Genomic DNA, 23,893 nt, shown 5'->3' on the forward strand with positions numbered 1-23,893 from the left:
AATTTATGCGCATATACTACTGAATCCATTTAGTGTGGTTTGTGTATATGTATTTACGCCACTTGGTATTGGATAACCAACCAGGGTTCTCGGGAAAACCAAGTCTCCCTCTCTCAGAAGTCATTTTTTGCCTGTTACTCTCCATCTGGGGGCAGAGCCCTGTGAGATTTCCGCTAGCAACATTGCCTTGTCAACTGATAATGCTATTGTTCAAGTCTTCTTTAGGCTTCCACCATATTGTGTTGAGATTTCACGGATGTGGCTTCCCTGTACTCAATATATAAAAGACATAACCTTACAGCAGCCATCCTGGTCCCCTGGCTCTTAAAATCTTTTTCCCTCATCTTGCATGGTGACCCTGAACCTTAGGTGTAAGGGCTTGTGTTACAGGTTTGCCATTTGGGACTGGGCATCCGCAGTAAGTTGTCCTCAACATTTCAGTCAGTGGTAGCTTTCTGTAATGCTCTCCATCTGCTTCAAAAAGAACCTTTCTTGATAAAATGTGAGAGCAGTGCTTTCTTATAGGTATAAGGATAAATATTTAGGATGCAATTAAGAACTACACTGCCTGAGAAAGTGGCAGCAGTGGGTTTTCCTCTAGGCTCCAAGACTGCAGAGTGGGAGAGAATCTTTTCCAGCTATAGATCTAATAGAGGATTAATATTCAGAATATATAAAGAACTCAAAATAAAGAGCCAAGAAAACAATTCAATTAACAATTCAATTAACAATGCAATTAACATTATTCTTCTCAAAGGAAGAAATAAAAATGTCCAAGAGGGATCTCAAAAAACATACAACATTCTTAGGGACACACAATTTAAAACTACTTTGATATTCCATCTTACCCCCTTAGAATGGCTAAGATCGAGAAAACCATTGACAATAAATGCTGTCGGGGTATCGGGGAAGGAAATCCACTGTTGGTGGATTGCAAGCTGGGGCAGGCACTCTGGAAATACATATGAAGAATTCTCAAAATCTAAAGCTAGCTCTACTCTGTGGCCCAGATATACTATTGTCAAGCACTGAACATTCTACTCCACTTGCTCAGCCATGCTCATTGCTGCGATATTTACAATAGCTAGAAAATGGAAACAACCTACGTTTCCTTCAGCTGAGGAATAGACAAGGAAAATGTGCCTGGATTTTCCTGAGTGGATTTTTGGGGTGGATGACACAGTTGGAATTTCATTGAGCTGTAAAGGAAAGTGACATCGTGAAAGTTTTTCGTTAAGTGGATGGAACTAGAAAATCTCCTGAGTGAGGTAACTCAGGCCTGGAAGACGAATGCCACATGCTTCCCCTTGTTTGTGGCTCTTTGCTCTGAGTCTTTCCTTGTGGGTATTTAGGCTGGAATAGCCGCAGAGACGAAGCACATAGGATAATCTATGTGCTGAGAAGATTAAATATGCTCACTACTGTCAACTCAGAATTAATTTCAGTTATGTGCTGGGTCGTTGCAAAAGCATTGGAGGCACCAGTAGGAAATGGAGGCTTGATATTTAAAAGAAATTGGAAAAAAAGAACCTTGCAGGTGTCAATTTTAGAATATATTTAGGCAAAAATACATGAAATTAAAAAGAGAATGATTGAAAATTAAAAAAAAAAAAAACCCTAAATGCAATACAGTACTGTAGAGTGAAAAACAAAGAACATGAATTTCATGATAGACCACTGACTACACAAATAATAATAATTTTATGACAGTCTGAATAGAAGAGCAGAAAGGTTCTCTAGTTCCAAGTGGTGAGAGGATTGGGAGGAGTCTCTCTCTAAAGCAGTCCGGTAGCATGCATGTTGAGAATTCATGCCCCTGTTGCTATCTTCAGCATCGCTCCCTCCCATTTCTCTGTTCCCAGAACAGGGCATGCTTAACAGTGCTTGGAAGGTAATAGTATTTTGGACTCATTGTTAGTTAGAAGAAATCACACCTTCTAAGTGATGGTTCCTGGGTGGGCATCCTTAGTCAGAGAGCAAACTGCCAGTTTAATAAGTGGCGCCCCTTTTCCTCATTGGTAGAGGTCCTATCAGTGAGTGAGTCCATCATTTGAAAGTACTCTTTGCATAGTTGCACCTTAGTGGCCACAGACCTGAGCCACCATTTTTTAGCCTCTTACCCAACCTCATGTCAACCTAGTCTAACTCGGAGTAGTTAAAAATAGACCAGACATCCAAAACCGTTTTGAATTTACCAGTTATTGGCCAAGGAGTGGGGATTATATTCTAAGCTTTTTTAAAAAAAAAAATTTTTTTTAATTGTTTTATTTCCGTCCTTGCAAAATGGGAATGGAATGGCCGCCCCTTGACCATGTCCTGCAGATGAAGTCGTTGTGTTAGGTGCTGCTCCCATGTAAAGTGTTCAGTTGGTGACAGCCCACAATCAACGTCCTGGTGCCATGCTTGGTGCTAGTGAAACAGATGAAGTTGAGGGCCCCTGCTCTCAAGAGAGACACAAATGGGACCAGCTTGTGCAGGAGAATGACAAAGTACAGTGTTGTTTGCAGCATGAGTTGGTTAAGTGGGAGTGTAAGAATGGGGAGTAGATGGCTTGTGTTGGGCTGGAGCGACGTTCTTGGGGAGGTGGCATTTGAGGAGGCTCGAGGGCTATAAGCTGCAAGGTGATCAACTGACCAGAAAAGGAAGGCGTTTTCACGTGGCAGAGTATATTCTGGGAAGCTCTAAGTGTCTGAAATGCCCAGGAGGAGCAGTTCTTTGTGACATACAGTTTGTGTTTAGGGGGAGGGGGGAGAAGAGTCTTGTGTTTTTACTATGAAGTTCAGAGTTTCTCTCGTGGCAAGGACCAGTAAGGCATTTTCGGTTGGGGAAGAAGCAGGATGATTACATGTGCATCTTACAGTAACTGTGCATAAAATAGTGTGCAAGAGTGGAGTGGGCAGACACAGAACTAGAGCTGCCTCGGAAGTCCTTGGCTGGATCTTGTCTGTGTAGGCAGACGGGGGAGAGATGTGCCGAAGGAAAAATAATGGAGAGAGCATGGAGGCTAAAATGAGAGAGATGACAACTTCTCAACTTAGGTTACCTGGCGGAGTTTGTGCTGGTGGCCGCATAGAGACTGTAGAAGTGGAACAAGAGAAGGTTGGGTTGGACTTTAGATGTCCTGAATTTGAAGAGTCTATGGGACTTCTGTGTGAAGTCTCAGAGAGGAGGGATGTAGCTAAGTCAAGGGCTCCCTTTGAGAGGGCAGAGGTGGGAGGCGGAGATAGAAATGACGATGTGGATTTCATACTCTGGACAGGTGTTTAATTTTGGAAGTCATTGGCGTGTGTGTGTGTGTGTGTGTGTGTGTGTGTGTGTGTGTGTGTGTGTGTGTGTGTGTGTGTGTGTGTGTATAATCTGGTGATTGAAGTGAGCCAACATGAAATCACCTAGATAAACTAAGGCAGCTAAGGGTGGAACACTGCATATACACAGAGATATTTGAGATGTGGGCATGGAGGCAGAGGCTCTATTGGGAGGATTTAACAAGGAGAGTTGTTTTCTTCCGGGGATCTTTGGGTGATTCCTTAAGAAATAGAGAGAAGGAAGAGGATGGTACCTTGTGGTAGGAAGAAGTTGAATGTGAGCTGAAAGCAAGGGAAGTGAACTAATTTGAAATAGAAGGAATAGTAGGTAGTCAAAGGTCAGAGAGGGCTGAGGGCTCAGGGCTGACTGTGCCTCCTGGTGGTTCTAAAGAAGTGAGCCGTGTACACAGAGAACCGACACCATGACAGAAGGTGTCCAGTGCCAGTCCAAGGCCATGGCTCCCAGTGTGCAGGAGTGGAAAGACTGCCCCTCGTCACCCTGGGGAGCTTTTTCCCACTTGCTGTCCACCAAGGCCAGCGGTCTTCTCATCCACTGCTCTCAGCACTGCCCTGCATCTGAGCAGCGTCACAGTGAAGCATACGTGTTGTTGCCAGACCATCCTTCCCTTCTGTTCCCTGCGTCACTCCTGTCCTGCTGACCTGGAGGTTTCATGTAACTTCCTTGTTCTTATAACTGGGCCAGCCCTACCAGGTATGCACACACTGACCTGCCCTTCCAGATTCTCATCAAAACGACTAGCCTGCCATGTAAGCTCTGGGCTTCTTCAGTAGTCTTTAAGCTCATAAGTATATTCACGGAGAAAGTAGAAAGAAAGAAACTGGGATAGGCACCCTGCTTCGGCTCTCAAATAACATTAACTAGATGGCCCAGTTAATAGGGATGGCCAAAAATATCATTTTCTCTTTCTTTGTTGCTGACTCTTAAGATTTCTGTTCCTTGCTCGTTAAGCCACTGTAACCTCAAACAAGATTCACTTGCCACAGTTTAACCAAGGAAAGTCCTGGAATCCATGCCATTTCCAGAGAAAGGAGCTGTGGTGGCTTGTTTACAGGGCCCCTGCCCAGCACTGACATTTTATAAACCGCATCCTGGCGTGTGTTTACTTCAGCCATCTACGGCTAATGAAAGAGGCCTACGCTGTGCCTTGGGAAGTTTCCTTCAGCATTGAGCCTTGGTTCCCTTACTCGTGAAAAGAGGAGGCTAGACTGAATGATCCAGATCCTATGTAGTTCTCAGCTATAAGAGCCTACAGTCATAGACTCATCCTAAACTCTTTAGGAGGCTTTAAATAGTAAGTGAATTAAAAAAAAAATCTAGCATCTATGTCACCATCCTTTAATTGCTGCTAGCACTAAGCCAGTATATAGTCTTACATCCTTATGGTCCCTGTAGTCACAGTGTTTTTATTTCCACTACATTAACTATTCTGTTTTGGGTATGAGATGCATCTATTTCATAGATATATTTCATCTCATTTGTATCTCATCTGTAAATATGTACCTATTTTATATTTGTGCTTCTAAGTATATAAAGAGAGAAAGTCAGATATAGATGGGGATTCTTATACTTTTAAAAACTTAGTTCTAAAGGTTGAACCTTAAGGCCTCTTATCCATGGGGCAAGCTCTCTACTGCTACGCTGCATCTCCCATCCCACTTTGTATTTGGTGGTAGGGTTTCATATTGTAGAACACACAAGTCTTGAATTGGCCGTCCTCCTGCCTTGGCCTCCTGTCTTTCACTTTTGATGGTCTTTTAATACTCCCATCTGCTCTGTCACTCACATAAACCTTATATGAATCAGCAAGTATGACATATAGACTGGATCTTTTAGAAAAAGTTAGAAGAATTTGATGGATGACTGTTTTGTAGATTAAGTCACTTAAAGCCAGCATATATGTACTCAGGGAGGCAGAGGCAGGCAGATCTCTGTGAGTTCCAGGCCAGCCTAATCTACAGAGGAGTCCAAGACAGCCAAGGCTACACAGAGAAACCCTGTCTCAAAAAGAATTAAAAATTAGTATATGTGTATATATGGATTTTTTGTTTGTTTTCTTTTGTTTTAGTTTTTAGAGATAAGGTTTCTCTGGGTAGCTCTGGCTGTCCTGGAACCAGCTTTGAAGACCAGGCTGGCCTCAAATTCAGATATTCCCCTGCCTCTGTTTCCCAAGTGCTGGGATTAAAGGCATGTGCCACCACCACCCAGCTGATATTTTTTAATATGTCTATGACCAACTAAAATCTTCAATTCTAAGAAGGAAATGGATTAAAGATATCATGTATTTAGCATGTAATATTGCTAGCCTAAGCTCTTTGCTCATTTGCCTAATGCCTTAGACCAAGTCTATCTAACAAAAATACTGTGGTAACCATATAGATAGGATTTGAAGCAGTCTAGTTGTGATATAAAGTGTTCTTAGTTTAAAATACTAAGAAAGGCAAAGTTCACTTTTATTTTGGTTTACTCAATACATAAAATATTTAACTATGAATTATAAAATATATAACACATACATAGGATACAATTAAATATAAAATATCCATGTATTATATTTAAATGTATATTTTATATTCCATTTAATATTAGTTTGATCTATTATAGAAAGTCAATATAAAATGAAGTTCTATAGAATTTAAATATATATGGATATATAGGTGAAATACAAATGATTTGTATAAACAAAAATATAGATTTATTAATGAGATTTGGGTTTGGAGTTTTTTGTTTTGTTTTATTTTGTTATCTTAAGTCTTTGAAACCACCTATGAGTTTTACACAGACAGTACACCTGAATTCCAGCTAGCTATTATTTCCAGAGTTTAGTTGCCACATGTGGCCCGTGGCTGCTACATTAGACAGTCTTATGTGATATGATTAGCTTATTGTACATTATTCTTTCATAAAAACTTAGAATTGGTTTCCATTCTTTAAAGTAACATTTGAAAGAGACTTCCAAGTTTTATATTTGAGTCCCAGTCGAAATGCAGTTTAAGAATAACATTTAGCTCAGTCATTTAATAATGCCCATGCTGATATTTTAAGGGTGTGTTTCCTTACAGAAGTTTGTTTAGACATTCGTCTTTCTTGGTAGGGGGTTCTTCATCACCTTCACACGTCACCTTTTCAGGTTAATGTTTTCGAGAAAACTGCACCATAAATACAGATTAGAATCTGTATGCCACACTTGAGCTAGCGTTTGAAAGTCATATAAACAGATAAAATCAAAGGTGAGTATAATTTGTACAGCAAATCCTCTCCCTCTCTTTTTATTCAGCAATTACATTTTTTCCTCAGTGAAGGCCCCAACTATTTGGCCTTTTACTGTTTCTAGTGTCACAATAGTGTAATAAACCATTTTATATGGTTCACCCTTATACGTTTCCTTCATGTTTATTGTCTGCAAATGTCAGCCTCCTGGTATAGCTGTTATGTTTGTTGTAATAGGAAATTTACCTCGGATCATCCTTTGAAAGCATGGCTGCAGTAAAAGAAGAGGAGTGAGACCCAAATAGACCAGACCCCATGTGAGCATTTGAGGTCTCTGGTTTAATTTTAGCCCCTTTCCAGTGTTCCTCCGTGTGAATCTGACCTTGGGCCTCAACTTAAACAAGTTACCTCCAATTGTGGAACCTACTTTCCTCATCTCAGACCTTGTGTTTCCTATCTCCAGACTTTCTCTTGGTTATAAGTCCCCATTTCAATAAAAAGGGGCTTCATCCCGTAATGTCTATATTATGACTGACATTCAGTCTGAAGTTACACACCAGAAAAGTAAGCTCAAAGTAGACTTGTTTCAGATCATTTGGAAGGAACTAGTGGATGTCAGTACTGTATTTTTTGGACCATAAGACCAGGAAATTAAAATTTGTTGCAGTTTTTGTGAAAGAAGATGTCCCCGTGTCAGCTACCCTTGTCACTTTTACAGATGGTGGGTGAGGCCACATAGGGGCCCAGGTTTTTGGTGGTGTCATGGATGTACTAGCTCTTATGGACATTTACAAACATTTTAGGAAGCATTAATATATATTTGTTTGGGGAAGTTGATTTTAATGGTTTTGTGGAATCATTGATGTTAATGTTAGTGCAGTAGTGCTTGAATTATTTTCATGCGTGGATAAAATGATTACTTTTAAATATACTAAGACCCTCACTTACATAAAATGCATCTTTAACAACGACTTGCATCTTTAAAGCTTAATAGAAACTCAGCCGTCTCTTAGCTGCTTTGAATAAGGTCAGGATTCCGTTTTCCTCATGTCGGACTTTCTGACTCACAAAATTAAGGCATGATCCTGCCTCACATTTACTTGTGAACTTATGAAATGTCAAAATAGCATTTCAGGGTACATAAACCTAGAATTAGAATCTACTGAAATGTTCAAGTAGTCATAACCTTATGAAAATCTGAAGAGAATCCCTGTGATATGGGAGAGAGAAAAACATCCACTAAATCCAGGCAAAACCATCTTCGTTTGTTTAGCCTGTGCAAAGATGGGATGCTAACTCAGCTGCCAATCCTCCATGGCACCCTCCACTTCTCCACCATGTCAAGACACCATGTGATAAACCAAGACTGTAAAATCATAAATGCAGTTAATTGTGCCCGAAGAAAGTGTTCCCTTTAATTCACCATTCTTAATGAAGCTAGTTTAATTTTTATACTCAAAGCATACTTCTACCTATAAGAAATTATAAAATCCATTGTTGATATACCAGACTGACCAGAGATAAACATCTAGGAAAAGGGAATTGAAAACAAACTACCCCCCCCAAAAAAATACAGGCATTCAGGTAAGTTTTACCTTAATATCTAAAGTGCTTTGTATTTTCCTAATTCTTCCAAGCCCAGGAGCCAGCATTAGACACCCAGATTGGTTAACTTTTCTCTGGTTCACAAGTCTCCATTTTAATAAAAAGGGGCTTCATCTCATAATGTGTATATTATGACTGACATTCAGTATGAAGTTACACAGCAGAAAAGTAAGCTCAAAGTAGACTTGTTTCAGATCATTTGGAAGCAACTAGCGGATGTCAGTACCGTATTTTTTGGACCATAAGATGCACTTTTTTCCCCTCCAAAAGTTGAGGGGAAATTAGGGTGCACCTTATGGTCCCATTGCTGTTTCCACTGTTTTTCTTGTTTTACTGCTCTAAAAGCTGGGTGCATGTTATGGACAGGTGCGTCTTATAGTCTGAAAAATACGGTAACTGAAGAAAAGTTAGGTACAGTTCAGTTTTATAAAACGATTGGTTAACATGTAGGTTTGGACTTACACTGTAGAAGAAGCTAATTTTAAAAATTGTTCATTTTTTTTAGATGATATTGACCTACTTCATAAAAGAAAATGGTACAGGGAAGTCAATGGAAGCAGAAGCGAAGAGACATATAGGCAGCCTAGCCTTTTGATGGGTGCTCAAGTGACTAACCTGCCAGCAAAGGGAACATTTAAAAGATGCCCACTAGTAGATAAATACTAGTAAACTGTTTGAGTGTCCACCCTCTGGTGTATTCTGAGTGATCTAAGGGGTAAGAGGGACACAATGTCTTCAGTGACTGGGTGCATGTCCTTATGTAATGCATAGCTGCTTATGGCTGGTTACACACACCACTATATACTTTTATTGCAGAAAAAAAGTTGTTTCTTCCCTTCGTACACACTCATACCTTTTGCTGGACCGTAACCACTAATTCTTCGAGACTTGACACAGAACCAGCTCTGTTCCTTCTCTTACCATCCATTTTCTATCACAGACTAGAGTGGCTGTCCCCTGACTACAGGTCTCCTTTGCAGTTATAGCCACATGTGATACTGATGCACAGGTTTTTTTTTTATAAAAGCTTAATTGTAAAGAATGGCTCTGTATTTCTTCCGATGCAAGAAGTCATTGCTGTGAGGCCTACTATTTATGTTACTTAAAGGAAGAAAGGTGATTGTCAAATATTTGGCAAGGTAGTAATGACTGTAGCACACATCCGGTTCATCCAGTTTCAGGAGTGTTGAAATGTGAACAGATCCGCACTGTAGATTAGATGCTGTGTGGTCCAGAGATGCTGGTGTTATGGATGGGTGGTCTTACCAGTCAATGGAAAGTTCTTCTGTCAGATGACACTTCTAGCATACCATCTTGTTCCCACATGGCTAAAGTGTGCAGTTAGGAAAGAAAGAGACCTAAATGGTGATGTGCACAATAGAACTGAACAGGTAAGATAGTAACATTTTTATGTAGAATAGAGAATTTTTTAGTAAATCTGAAAGAAAAATAAAAAATTCATACCTGCAATTCAAGGCACCCTACCATAAGCTCAGTACACACCCAAGGAAACAGTATCTGTATTCATGTTCTTCATCTAACAGAAAAAAATTTCCATTGACTGGAAGAGGAAAATCTACCACTGCAACTGGAAGGGTAATTGTAAGTATTAAGGTTTCTGCAGGAAACATGACAGAATTAGAAAGTATCATTCAAGGGGAGGTTAGTTGCATAATAGAATCTTTTGGTGGGTTGACAGCACCGATGTGATGGAATGACAATCAATCTTACCTTTTTTCTTGAGTGTTGGCTCAAGAACTTTAGACTATGTTTGTAATTTATATGTAATCAAAGGTGCCACCACCTAACTTTACCACTGTGGAGACTCATAGGAAAGTGTTCTAGGCCAGAACAAATGTTCATTACAGATAATGAATGTTTGGAATGAAATAGCCTTCTCATATTACATTGACAAGAATAATCCAGGATCATGGTTCAAGGCAGCAAGACTATTAGTCAAATTCAGCTTCAGCATTCTGTGAACATCAGGCTATTATGGGGAGGAACTGAGACTTCTGTTTATGTCCATACTGTATAGTGGTTCAAAGTGATTTTTAAAAGACAAGTGGGACAGTTAATGTTGGGAAATCAAATTGAGAGCTCAATACAGAAAGTGTACCTGAAGAAGGAAACAGGGGATAGTGGTTGGACACAACCCCAATACAGAATATGAAGAGTGTTCCTCTTCCATGTTCCTAGGTTATATCCCCCAGGGCAAGGTGATCTCTCAGCCTCATGGGCTGGCTAGGACAAACTAGGGTTTTCATAGCTGACCTTGTGCTGTGAGGCAGACATACTGCAACTCTGTAAAGGTGCAGCTTGGAAAATCCAAGGGAGTTAGTTTGGTTGTCTTAGTATCATCCAAGTGATAGGCGCTAACCTCTGAGCAGAAAGGTTCCTCCCTTCTACTTCTGTTTTAGACCACGGACCCACTGCATAGGAAACTGTTGCCACCTTTCCAGGATTGTTTTACTAAAGTAAGAACTTACTCTTCATTATTAGCCCTTAGAGCTCAATGTCTCTGAACGAGATCTATCCTCATCCTCCTCTTTCCCTTCCTCCTCCTCCTCACCACCATCAACATCATCATGATCATCAGTGAACTGCTTTGCCTTCCTTGAGAAAAAGAACATAGGCATCCTTGTGGGCAAGGTGTGCTGATTGACATATCAGTGCTTTGTCCTCCTGACACTTGGTTTCTCTGATCAACTTGATACTGTTGATTAGTTTATTCTCTTATGATGAAATATATTTTCAGGAGAATTTACAGATGTGCAGATTTTTGGTCTTATCATATGAGCCTGTACATCTTCTAATTCTCCAAAGTAAGTTGTTATGTCTGTCTTTACTACCAGTTGCAAGCTCTCTAATGCTGCCACCATTAACCCCGGGAGGCTCTTGAGTATTCAGCATGGCCAGTTTGAAATGAAATTTAATGTTTGAGTAAAATAAACAGCACATTTTAGACTTAGTACAGAAAAAGTGGATGTGAAGTATATCCTGGAAATTTTTATATTGATTACTTTTTCAAATTGAATTTTTAGAGATCTTAAGTTAAACAGCAACTTTAAATATCATTACTTTTAAAGATTTATTTATTTATTTATTTTATATGAGTGCTCTGTCTTCATATATATCTGCTACCAGAGGAGAACATGAGATCACATTATAGATGGTTGTAAGCCAAGATGTGGTTGCTGGGAACTGAACTCAGGACCTTTAGAAGAACAGCTAGTGCTCTTATCTGCTGAGCCATCTCTCCAGTCCCTAAATATCACTATTACTTTTACCTTTTTTACAATGGCCATCAGATTATTTTAAACTACACTGTAGATAACAGCTTTTTTTTTAATTGGGTAGAGCAAATTTAGATGCCAAGTCATTTCAGGTCAGAGACAATGCCAGTTTCATATTAATTAGTGTCCAGTGTGTTTGATTTACTAAAATGTTGAGCTAAAATGAAAGGGCGAAGATTTATGTTGGTTTTTGTTTTATCTCATCTGTTATTAGTAGTATGGGAATATGAGAGAGAAGGGGATGGCATGAATATGGTGGTTAATTGACAGCTTTATAAAGTTCATTCATTTTTACCTTTGTATCAGCCCTGGGGATCAAAGTCAAGTTGTCAGGATGGTAAGGCAAGCATGTCTCCCTCCTGAAGCATATCATCAGCCCCATAATGTTTTTCAACTAGTGACTGCTGCACTGTCGGTTTAGGAAATGATAGAGCAAGATTAGGCTAGGTTAGGTCTAGACATCCTAAGATACTTATTAGATGTCTTTGGTGTGTGCTGTTGGAATATGTATAGGAAGAAATATAGACTCTGACTGTAGCTGTTTTAGCATGCAATACTCAGATATACCCGCATGGTTTACCTATTTAGTTATCCAGGATTTAATCGCTCCATATTGATTCAATAGAGAGCCATTTTCAGAAAGGTTTTTCCTTGCATATCGCCAGTTCTTAGATTTTAATATGCTTAGAAATCACACTAATGCAATGTATTTGTGATTAATTGTGCAAACATTGTTGTAACTATGGGTTTCCAGACCCTTTCCCAAAAATTCTAGTTCAGTCTGGGAGGACCCCAGAATCTAAAGTTCACCCTAGAACATCTTGGTGCAGTGGCTTGGCAACAACACTGGGGAACACCGCCATGTTTTCTGTGTGTGTAGTCTAGAACTGTGCAGAGAGTCTGTATAGGAGAGGCAGTTCATTTGGTGATATTTGTTGTTGGTATATAGAACTAAAGTGGATAATTGGCAGAGGGAGGAGTTGAGACAGGGTTTCTCTGTGTAGCCCTGGCTGTCCTGGACTCACTTTGTAGACCAGGCTGGCCTCAAACTCACAGCAACCCACCTGCCTCTGCTTCCCTGAGTGCTGGGATTATAGTCATGCACCACCATGCCCAGCCTGTGGATGGATATTTTAATAGTCAAGTTTAATTTTAAGATGTTACAGCAAAGTTAGCAGTCAACATAAGCAGAATCAAAGACTGCCTATGGAATGGGAAAAAACATTTGCAAAGCATGTAGCTGTGATTTTCAAAGAACTCGACAATAAAAAAGGTACTCTGGTTTTAGAATGAAGAAAAGAGTGAATGGACCTTTCTCTAACCAACGGAAATTGTCAACAAAGCTACAGAAAGATGCTCATCATCACTGATAATCAAGGGATAGCTCACTCCTGCTCAATAGCGTGACCTCTTGAGAAAAGTGGTGCCGAGTGGCTAAGATGTGGAAAACATAAGACCAGATGTGCCACAGCAGTAGTGTTCATTGTAGAAACTAGCCCTGTAGAAACTGGTGTAGAAGATCCAAAAAGAAAAGTGAGCAGATTACCATCTGAGTTAGCTATCACACTTCTGATTATAAATCCTATTTGTACAGGAGGAGAATCTTGAGGAGCTATATGACACATAAGTTCATTGCATCATTATTCGTAGTAGCTGAGTATGGGAGTGACCTGTCAATGGTGCATGGACGTATGCAATGGACATATGCAATTCAGTTTTGAAGGGGAGGGGAGGGTTGACTTTATAATGCTACAAGGACATTGTGCAAAGTGAAAGAAGCCAATCACAAGGCACAAATGCTACATGGTTACTCTTATAATGAGACACTTAAAGTTGTCAAATTCACAATCAAAAAGTTTAGTGGTGGGTTCCAGGGCCAGATGGGGGATGATAGTAAGTTTCCAGCTCAAGGTATGTGAAGTTTTAATCATGCAAGATGAAAACATTCTAGAGAGATCTACTGTGAAGCAATGCCCTGCAATATACCGTACTGTACATGTAAACAAACAAACAAAAAACCTGAGAGGTATTTCAGCCCATAATAATGTGAGTTTGAACCGAGGACCAACATAAATGAATAAACAAATTAAAAGTGAATAAATGAATAAACACATAAATGAATAAACAAATAAAAAAAACCTTCAGAAATGGTAGCACATGTTTGTAATCCTGGCTCTGAGGAAGGAAATAATAGAGGACTCTTTGTGATCCTCAGGTCTCAGTGAGAAATCCTGCTTCTCAAAATAAAGCAGATAGCTCCTGACAAATGATGCTCACACATACACACATACACACTCCCCTTAAAATTGACATGAAAATCTGTTTTATTCTAATAACAAAAATATTAATCAAAAGATACTAAAGCCCTTAGCATTTTGTGGTGAATCAAACAGTGAAAGAGTATAATAATTTCATTTCTTCTTTTTTTGTTATTGTTTTGTTTTTTTGAGACAGGGTTTCTCTGTGGAGCCTTGGCTATCCTGGACTTGCTTTGTAGACCAGGCTGGCTTCAAACTCATAGAGATCCACCTGCCTCTGCCTCCCTAGTGCTGGGATTAAAGGCATGTGTCACCATGCCAAGCAATAATTTCATTTCTTCTGAACATTTTCATGATAATTACTGTTGGAAGTGTTAAGTGAATGGATACTTGGTGTGTGTGTGTGGAGGTGAGAGAGCTTGAATGCATAGCCCCTTCCGTGAAGACACAGAAGGAGGACAAAGCACACTCACTTTGGGTGTTCTTTCTGAGACAACTTGTCTCAATCCCTAGATGGCTTCCACGAGGAAGAGAAAGGAGAGAGGTATCAATGGGTTGCTGTCATTTCAGATACTCAGGAAGAGTTCATTCTAACCTCTTATCCTAATACCTGATGCCAAGAATGTAAATACTCAGTACCGTTGCCTTTAAAATATCTTAAAGGCAGACAAAACACCACCAACAACAACAACAACAACAGCAAGAACAAAAAACAAAAACTAAAAACATCCTTATGGTTTTAAAGGCACTGGTGACTTGGCTTGCCTGAGATATAGTGATCAATTGATTTGAGGGGAATCCAGAAGTGTTAGCACACATGCTAAGTGCATACTTGGCAGCCAGAGGTCTTTTGTCAGACCAGAGACCCTTTGTTTCTTAAGAGTCGCTAGGCAAGTTGTATTACTGTGGGCACACCTGGTGAGCTTTGCCCTTGAGGCTGGTCTGCTCCTATGAGGGGAGTGAGCGGAGAGGGTAAAGACATAGGTGACTCCCATATTCTAAAGAAATGAAAATACATTGTTGGCCTGCTGTGTATGTTCCTCCACCCACCCTCCGTCCGTGACTTTTACCATCTTAGAATCCCACTTTATCCCATTGGGTCTTTGGGGGAGGGATAGTTTTTACTTTTTTGTCTGTTTTTGTTTTTGCAACATTCTGACTTATCTAAGATCTCAAGTATGAAATTATTCAAGTATAGTAAAGAGGCATAAGATGCTAACACTCGTGTGTGTCTTAACCAATGAGGATGTTCCATGTACATTGGAGAGCATCTCTCTCAAGCCATATCCTGCACTCTCCCTACAGGGTTCTGCTGCTTAGAAGAAAGATTCTATTATTTCTAACAAATTCTTGATATCAAAATGGCATATGCACTCCATTAGAATGTATAATATTTTATGTTTTATATATCAATTAAGATGGCTCAGTAGGCCGTGGTTCTTGCCACCAAGTTAACAACCTGAGTTAGATCCACAGAACCCAGATGGTACAAATAGAAAATGTACCCTTAATGTCATCTGTTCTTTATGTGAATCCCATGGCATGTGCATTCACACACACACACACACACACACACACACACACACACACACACACACACACTCTAAATAAGTCTTTTAACGAATTGTGAGAGAGCCTTGATGGAGGGTGAATGGGAGTGATGCCCTCCACACCCTTACCTTTTGACACCTGAGGCAGTCAAGAGAGCTAACCCATGGGCCATAAGAGTCAGTGAGCTGGCTTTACCTCTCACAGGTGGCAGCACTTGAGAGAGCAGGCCCTGTACCCCTCCTGGGCAACACAATAGACCTAACCCTAGTGGAGAGAGTATAGGTGAGCCAGCCCATGGGTGTGAGATTGAGAGAGCTGGCCGAGCCCCTTGCCATGGGGGCCATGTCTTGACTGGGCAGCACAGTGAGCTGGCTCTTGAGGCATGGAAGCTGGTGAGCTGACCCCAAGGGCATGAGAGCAGGAGAGCTGATGCTCCCTCCAGCGGAAGGTGGCATTAGGTGGCCTAGCTGGAGCAGTGATGGAGAGCTTTCCCTGGTGGTTTTGGTAAGGGAGAGTGGGCCCTGACTAGCTCAGCTACCATCCAGGCCTGGATTCAGGGCTTTGAGTTGGCCCATCCCAAAATCTACACTATCTGTGAACTATTGGGGTGAATGAAAGGGCTGGTCCTGCTGTTCCAAAGCAGGATCTCCATGACACAGGGCAACAACAGGATAACCAGGAGGTGTCCCAATGAGGAGCCAATATTGATGGTGTCATAGAAGACAGAAACCTTGAACCAGACCATTGACTCATTGCAATAAACATTTGAAAATGAATATGTGTGGACAGAGGGGTGTATTATGGGAAACACTGTGGCACACTACAGCTTTCATGATGAAATATTTTCTATGCTTTGTTTTGGTGTGTGTGTGTGTGTGTGTCTGTGTGTCTGTGTGTGTGTGTGTGTGTGTGTGTGTGTGTTATTTTGGAGGGAGGTTGCAAGGGCAGAGGATGGATACAAGGAAATGGGGAGATGAGTGGGACTGGGGTGCATGATGTGAAACTTACCAAGAATCAATGAAAAGTTATTTTTTAATTAAACAGAAAAAAAAATGTGATTTTAACTTTTTGACAAACACTGCTGGTTCCAGACTGTATTCTGAATTCTGGCCTCATCACTGTTGGACCTATTTATTTGTTGCTCTTTGTTTGAAACAAACAGCTATCTGTTTTATTTTTAAAACTGAACAATAAAGAATCTGAAGCATGCTTTTAAAATAAATTATACCCCAGATCTAGCCAATAGACAGGACATTCTCCACAGTTGAGTGGAGAGTGGGGTATGACTTTCACACGTACTCTGGTGCCTCATATTTGACCATGTCCCCTGGAGGGGGAGACCTGGTGGCACTCAGAGGAAAGATAGCAGGCTACCAAGAAGAGACTTGATACCCAATGAGCATATAAAGGGGGAGGAAGTCCCCCTAGTCACAGTCATAGGGGAGGGGAGTAAGGGAAAAATGGGAGGGAGGGAAGAATGAAAGGATACAAGGGATGGGATAACCATTGAGATGTAACAAGAATAAATTAAATAAATAAATAAATAAATAAATTATATAATATTGGGATACATCAATGATATGTAGTATTATTTTAAGTTTTATATAAGTGACAACATATATGATACAGTCTTATGAAATCTGCTTTAAAAAAAAAAAACATTGTCCCACCTGTTCATTTTCTAAGCTTCATTTGGGGTATTCACTCTAGTGTTGCTCAGCTAAACCATTTTTGACACCAACCAATACCTGGCATTGTTGTAGAACAGTATATGGCCCGTATCATGCAACTAGATCTGGGATAGACTAAAAATATTATGTTTCAAATCAATGTGCAGTTGTAATGTGCTGTATAACTGTTAAATACATTTCTTTTATTTCAGGTTTAATATAACATATCCTATCATGCTTTTTCTCTGCCCCTTCTCAACTCACCAACAGTAGAAAGAAGAAGGAAACATGTCAGGACACAAGTGGTAAGGAATTTGTTGTCTTTTTCTATACTGGGTGATGCTAAATGCAATTGCACCATTTGTGCTCAATAGATGAGGATGAAATAGATCAAGAGACTTTAGCAGTAACTGACCAGCTGTTCGCTTTCCAATGTTAGTATAGCTTGGTCTAAGGTCTCGGCTAAACGTGGAATGAAAACCAAAGAACAAAAGTACTGTAAATACTCCTGTCATTTGTATTTGCTAAGAAATTCACTTGGGTGTAAATCTTCTCTTAGGACTCTAAGGATAGTTTGTTTTTAACACCATTTTATATAACCTTATAACTTGGTGTATTTTTGCTACTATCTCATTAATAACTTCCACCATTGGAGGCAGAGTGCAGTGTTACTTGGAGTAGCTAAAGAACCATTACGAAATCATGCACTTCTCAGTTTACTCAGTTGTAGACACGACTTCATTTGTAAACATTCGAAGCCAATTGTAAACATTTGGAAGCCAATCAACGTTGGGTAGGGCACTCATGTTAGCTCTGTCGTGTATGTGCCTGTAACACATCTAAGCAGCAGGTAGGCCTCTTAATTCTTTAATTGGTGTGTCTTAGCATGGTGAACCTGTGACCCACCAAACAGCTAGAATGCCATCACGTGTCACCTTCTTTATTTGGTGTCATGAAAAAAAAAAATGCAGCTAATAGTTTTATTTTTGTATGTTAAGATGGCTATGCAAAATAGACTTTTAACATTTCCCTCCTTACCAAGAAAAATATCAGGCCCAAGGTTCTCTGCAATCTCATACTTTAAACTTCAAAATAATTTCTGCATATCTTAAAATATAGTATGTTTAAAAAAATAGCAAATGGTGAAGGTATTTGTTATCCTTGAGCACGTTCATTGGACATTCATCTAACAGTTGTCAGACTGCTTTACTGTAGTCATTCATCTTGCTTCTTTATGTCCATAGACTTGGCTCCATCTTGTTAACGCCCACAGAGACGGCCATGTCCTGGGGTGCTCAGTAGTTAGCCACTTGGAGACTAGAAAGTCCCGAGGTGTAGGTAGGCCCTTTCAGAGCTCAGCTTTGCAGCTTGCTGCAGATACACATTGCTAGATCTCATTTTTTTTTTTTTTTCATTCTGTGTGACTTTGAGCAAGACCCGTAACATTTTAAAACCTGAGGTTCCCATTCGTTAAATGGTGGGTGTTTATTGATTTCTAGAGCACCTCCAACATTTTACTCCAAATGGAACTTTTTTTTTCTGTTGGCAAACCTAATGCTTCATTTTTTGGAGTCCCATTTTCCTGAAATAATCTCCTATTTGCGCTAGATTCTTCCAACTTTTTAATGTGTACATTATTTTGAAATGTCATCTTTTTCATACATGATATATATATATATATATATTTAATTTTCTCTAGTATGAGACCAAAATAAATCTCTTAACTAATAAAGATAGATATGAAGTAAACCTTAGCACTCACATAATCCTACCCCTCTCACATCTCTCTGCCACCTCTGACATTGTCAGGCAGGTTTTCCAAACATGTGAATTGACATTGTAAGCAAGCATAATGAACTTACAAGTGACAAGTATAAATCAAGTTTGAGATACCGGCATTTCGCTACAATATTATAAAGCAGCTCCTGCTTTGGAGCATCCACTTGCCACACCTAGTGTGGTGATGGGCTAGGGTGGGAGGACAGAGGATTTTCGAGGGACCCTAAGTAGGCCTTTGTAGCCGAAAGTGAACCAAGTAGGATAGAGAGAGAGTAAGGAGGACAGTGGAGCACCAACAGCAAACTCCTATCAGTATTCAGGATACTAGGATCACTTTTATGAAATCCAATGTCATCCACAAGTGTCTTTCTAATTTTTCTTTACATATATTTTTATTTGCCTTTCAGTATAGTCCTTCCAAGGAGTAGCTTCCTATCTCTATTTTAATTTTTTATGTTGAAGAATTTAGTTTTTTTTCTTTTCTTTTTTTTTTATTAATTTATTCTTGTTACATCTCAATGGTTATCCCATTCCTTGTATCCTTCCATTCCTCCCTCCCTCCCATTTTCCCCTTATTCCCCTCCCCTATGACTGTGACTAGGGGGACTTCCTCCCCCTTTATATGCTCATAGGGTATCAAGTCTCCTAAGAATTTAGTTTTTAACACTGAGAAATCTGTAAGAGATCATAGGATTTATTTTTTTTTCTACTTTATTGCTCCAAGAGCCGTTAATACTAAATCTACACTCTTAATAAAGAGTAAAGTGCACAACGAGAATTGTTAGCTAGGTCCCGTGGAAGTAGGGTCTCCAGGACTTGCTCGTTTCAGCGTAGCTGAGACCTTATGGCTTGATTAGCCATTCCTCACGGTTCCCTTCCCCCAGACCTAGCCACCATCCTTCTCCCTGACTTGGCGCCTGACAGTTTCAGATGCTTCTGTAGCAGATTTTAGACATGCTATTTTTCAGCCCCTTATCTGCTTTCCTGCTGTCACCCCGCTGTGGCATAATGGAGGCGTGGACAGATGTGTGGCTGTCTGTTCTTATCTCTGACTCACGGAGCTGCCCTGAGATAGTACTGACTTCCTTGGCTTCACTCTTTCCACCCCCATAAGCAGTATGTCTAACCTAAGATATATTTACGCATTCTTGTTGATATTCAGTTTTTTTATTTTTCTCTAAAAGATGCAGAATTTTCTGACTCTAACTTTTAAAATTGTGGAGTAAGTTAGAAGGAATCCATCAATTTTCCTGGTATGATAACCCCATAAAAAGGTATTTGCATGTTTATCAATGATGTAAATGTACATTAGAACACCATATCTAGCTAAAAACGCTTTGTAGTATAATATTTCAATCCTTTTTAAATCCGTGAGTAAGAGAGCTCTCTACTGTTCTTAGCAGCTATTCCTGGGAGTTGCAGGACCGGTTTGCTCAAGATAAGTCAGTTGTCAATAAGATGCAACAGAAATATTGGGAAACGAAGCAAGCCTTTATCAAAGCCACAGGGAAGAAGGAGGATGAGCATGTTGTTGCCTCTGATGCAGACCTGGATGCCAAACTGGAGGTAAGTTCTTCGGAGCTCTTCAGCTCAGCAAAGGCACCTTGCAAGCGGCCTCCCTGAGGAACGCCTAGAATCAGATCAATTCAATCCTAGCATTTTTTAAAATCTACAAATTCTCACCAGCATGCCTCTCTTAATGTGTTTTCAAGCACTAAGTTGGAATGCATGATGTATGGTAAATTCAAATGTTTGTTGAAATATTATGCACAATCAAAGATCTTAGCATTACACTTGAGAAACCAGAGTTCAACAGTAAATCCAGGCAAATGTTTAGTTGACAATAAACAAAATTACCTGTAGGGTCTAGTAATGTTGATACTAAGCCATGGAAAATTCTAGAATCAGTTAAGTAAACATATTTAGTTAAGCCATGCATGAAAGGCATTAATATCCGGTTGATCTACTGAAATAGTAATAATGAATAGAAGGCCTGTGTTGAACATTTTTTGTCCGTCTTTTTCATTACATTTTGAAAGCAAGCACCAGTTCCATGAATGACATGGCACCCAGAAAGATAATATGAATTGTAGTCAATGGGATCTCTAAGTTTAATATGGCAGCTAAAGTGAATGAGCTGAACATCAATGAGACAAGAATTCTTACTTGTTCCAGCAGCTATTAATGGGGGTCGGATTAGGTATGACTCAAGTGATGGGCAGTATTTACTGAGTGCTTATCATGTCTCAGCAACCCGCATTCTGAAAGCTCCTGACGTACCTGACCTCTGCCGCCCTCCCCCATGCTTTTCTTTTCTACCCCTCTTTCACTACTCACACCTTATTCCACACAGTTTGGCCTTTTCTCGGAACTTCTCGGTACAACCTGCCAGTTCAGCCCGTAGAAGCGGCTTCCATGGTCTCCGGGATACTTGTCTCCTATACTGACTCATTCTCATAGTTCTTACGGCCTAAAAGTAAAGGCCCTGGCTACCTACCCACAGAACAGCTGTTCGCTAACACGTGGCCTCGCTTCCTTTTCCTTGGAGTACTCATTTCTGCCACAGAAGCCCCTCTGGTGGTAAAACCATAAGTGGTTAAATCCTTTGAATGCTTAGTCCAAAAGAACCTCAGCGGTCACTTTGCCATTAGGAGGTCAAATTCCATGTTAGCCCTTAATTGCTGCTGTGTCCCCAGCCTGTCCCAGGCACAGTTTCAAACTGAATGAGTGTGTAAATAGTCACTATATACTAGTACAAACAGTATCAGTTTCTATCTAGCCCTTGGCGTTCTATCACTGGAAATCCTGAAATAGAATCTGATGGAAGTGCTGTTTCTGAAGAGAGTACAAAGAGGAAATGGCTTCTGCCCCCCCCTTGATATTTGTATTGTAAATACAGTTGAATCCATTTTAACTTATATATGCTTTTAATATACTAGAGCTGCTTTTTTAAAAAAACAACAGCAGCAACAATCTAGTGAGAGCTGGAGAGGTGGCTCAGAGGTTAAGAGCACTGACAGCTCTTCCAGAGATCCTGGGTTCAACCGGTAACCACATGGTGGCTCACAACCATCTATAATGAAATCTGATGCCCTCTTCTGTCATGCAGGCACACATACAGGGAGAACATTGTATACATAATAAATAAATCTTTTTTTAAAAGAAATCTAGTAAATATAAGCAATATAGTAAATACCTCAAAGGTAATTTAAGCTTGGCATAATGGTAGCCCTGTAATTCCAGGAGGTTGAAGCAGGAGGATTGCCAGTTTGGGCTTCACAGCAAGACCCTGTCTCAAAGATAAAGTTACCTAATATTTAATTTGATTTACTATTATCTTAAATATTATATTTATATGGAGGTCCTTGCAGCAGCATTTTTATATCAGCAAGTATGCTTTCATCTAAATAGCCACTGTCATAGACTATGCATCCAGTGTGTTTGGCTTGTAACTTAGTGTTTTGTCCACCAGAGGGATTTGTTGCAAAAATGTTAAGATAGGAACAGATGTTTACAGAGAGAATGGGTTCACCAGTAGAACAGGAGAATATTAGGCAAACTCTTATTGAGTGTACTGACACTAAACATACAGAAGCCTAATTTACTTTGCTGGCCCAGAAAATATCTACCCATACCAAGCTTTATTAATAGTTACATTAGGGGCTGGGAAAATGTTTGATATGCAAGCACAGGAACCTGACATTGGATCTCTAGCCCTCATGTAAAAGCAGGACGTGTGTGTGTGTGTGTGTGTGTGTCTGCTCACAGGCACATATGCTACCAGTTCTGGGGGTAGGGCAGGCAGAGAAATTTAGATCCTGGGGACTTGTTGCCTAGCTAGTTGGTGAGAGCAAATGTAGCCTCAAACCCTTGTGATGGTTCAGGGAGCAGAAGTGCCTGCGATACAAGCCTGACAAACGAAGTGTGATTCCCCAGAACCCACTGCAAAAGGGGAGAACTGACTCCTAAAAGCTGTCTTCCACCTGCACAGTATGATACACACACACACACACACACACACACACACACACACACACACACACACACACACCACATATGTTAGGGTATAAAGATAAATAAAATGGCATGTAGCAGATCTGTTATAGAGAATTATTATAGAAGTGTGGGGAAAGGGAGAAGGGGAGAGGAGTTAGACCCTGAGTGGGCCATGAGGGTAGGCAGACAGACAGACAGAGTGAGAGAGAGAGAAAGTGAAAAAGAAAAAGGGACACCATTGGAGAAACTGCAAGAAAGAAGTGCAAGAGTAAGAGAGTGACAGGTGATGAGTTTGTTATTTTATATCCTGGGCCCCTGGCTCACACCTGGTGGAGGGCGGCCTACGATGATGTCAGAGGTTGCTAGGCAACCTAGAAGCATATCAGATTGGCTAGCCCACTAGCAGATCTGCTTGTGAGCTAACAAAATACACAATAATATTGACAAATTAAATTAAATTTAATTTAAAAATAAAGTGGTTTGTCACAAAGGAAGATATGCAATATTGATCTCTATCCTTATACATGTATAAACACATGTAAATACTAAATAAACAAATATAGTTACTCTACTGTAGTACATTGAGAAGTTAATATATAAATATTATGCTCAGGTTTAGGCTTTCAGTAGCAGCCAGGGCAGAATGGACTGCTTTGAAGATGTTTGCTTTAAATGTGGTTCACGAGTGAATACAAGTGTCAAAACTCACAGAACTAAACATTCCAAAGCTGGGCACTTGATTTTGAAAAGGTCAACAGTAGCAACGGACCATATCATTACTCCCATATTTAATTCATTAGAATCAGAATGACTTGGCTCCTAGTTGGCTGGACCCACAACATTGCTAACAGGCTCTGGCCAAGGAACAAACTCTGATGCTTTCTGATTTTTTTTTTAATGGGGAAAGATTTTTTTAAAAAACAGGCTGAGGATGTAATTTAATAAATAAGTACATTTGTTTCTTCATTAGCAATCTTTACTCTATTGAACATTTCTAAGGATGAGCTTTAATCTTTGTAAATATATTAACTACTTTCATTAGATAACTTGGTCATATATATTATGAAGAGATCATCTGTTTTCCCTCAAATATTGAAGTGCTTTATGATACCAAGACATATTTTTATGTTAGCTCAGCCAGTAAACTATAGAGAAAGAAGGAAAAGCCTTGGCTTGCCTCATGGAGTTGCTCCAGAGAGGCGAG

At 40.0% G+C, this 23,893-nt stretch overlaps 1 protein-coding gene and 1 pseudogene across 2 annotated transcripts in view; one reads left to right on the forward strand and one right to left on the reverse strand.

Annotated features, from left to right (window-relative positions):
- LOC127194122 (glyceraldehyde-3-phosphate dehydrogenase-like) overlaps window positions 1-3,071 on the reverse strand; it is a 134,212-nt pseudogene extending 131,141 nt beyond the window's left edge.
- The window catches only part of Ica1 (islet cell autoantigen 1), a 139,421-nt gene that overhangs the window by 3,083 nt on the left and 112,445 nt on the right, over window positions 1-23,893 (forward strand). The window contains exons 2-3 of one of the 2 annotated variants that reach the window (XM_051151931.1): window positions 17,127-17,219; window positions 20,094-20,259. In XM_051151931.1, coding sequence (XP_051007888.1) covers window positions 17,203-17,219; window positions 20,094-20,259 — 183 coding nt within the window. In that variant the 5' untranslated portion in view covers window positions 17,127-17,202. The remainder of the gene's footprint in view (window positions 1-17,126; window positions 17,220-20,093; window positions 20,260-23,893) is intronic. The other variant, XM_051151929.1, reaches the window with a different exon arrangement.

Source organism: Acomys russatus, chromosome 10 (genome assembly GCF_903995435.1).
Source record: "Acomys russatus chromosome 10, mAcoRus1.1, whole genome shotgun sequence".
In the NCBI taxonomy this organism is placed as follows: Eukaryota; Metazoa; Chordata; class Mammalia; order Rodentia; family Muridae; genus Acomys; species Acomys russatus.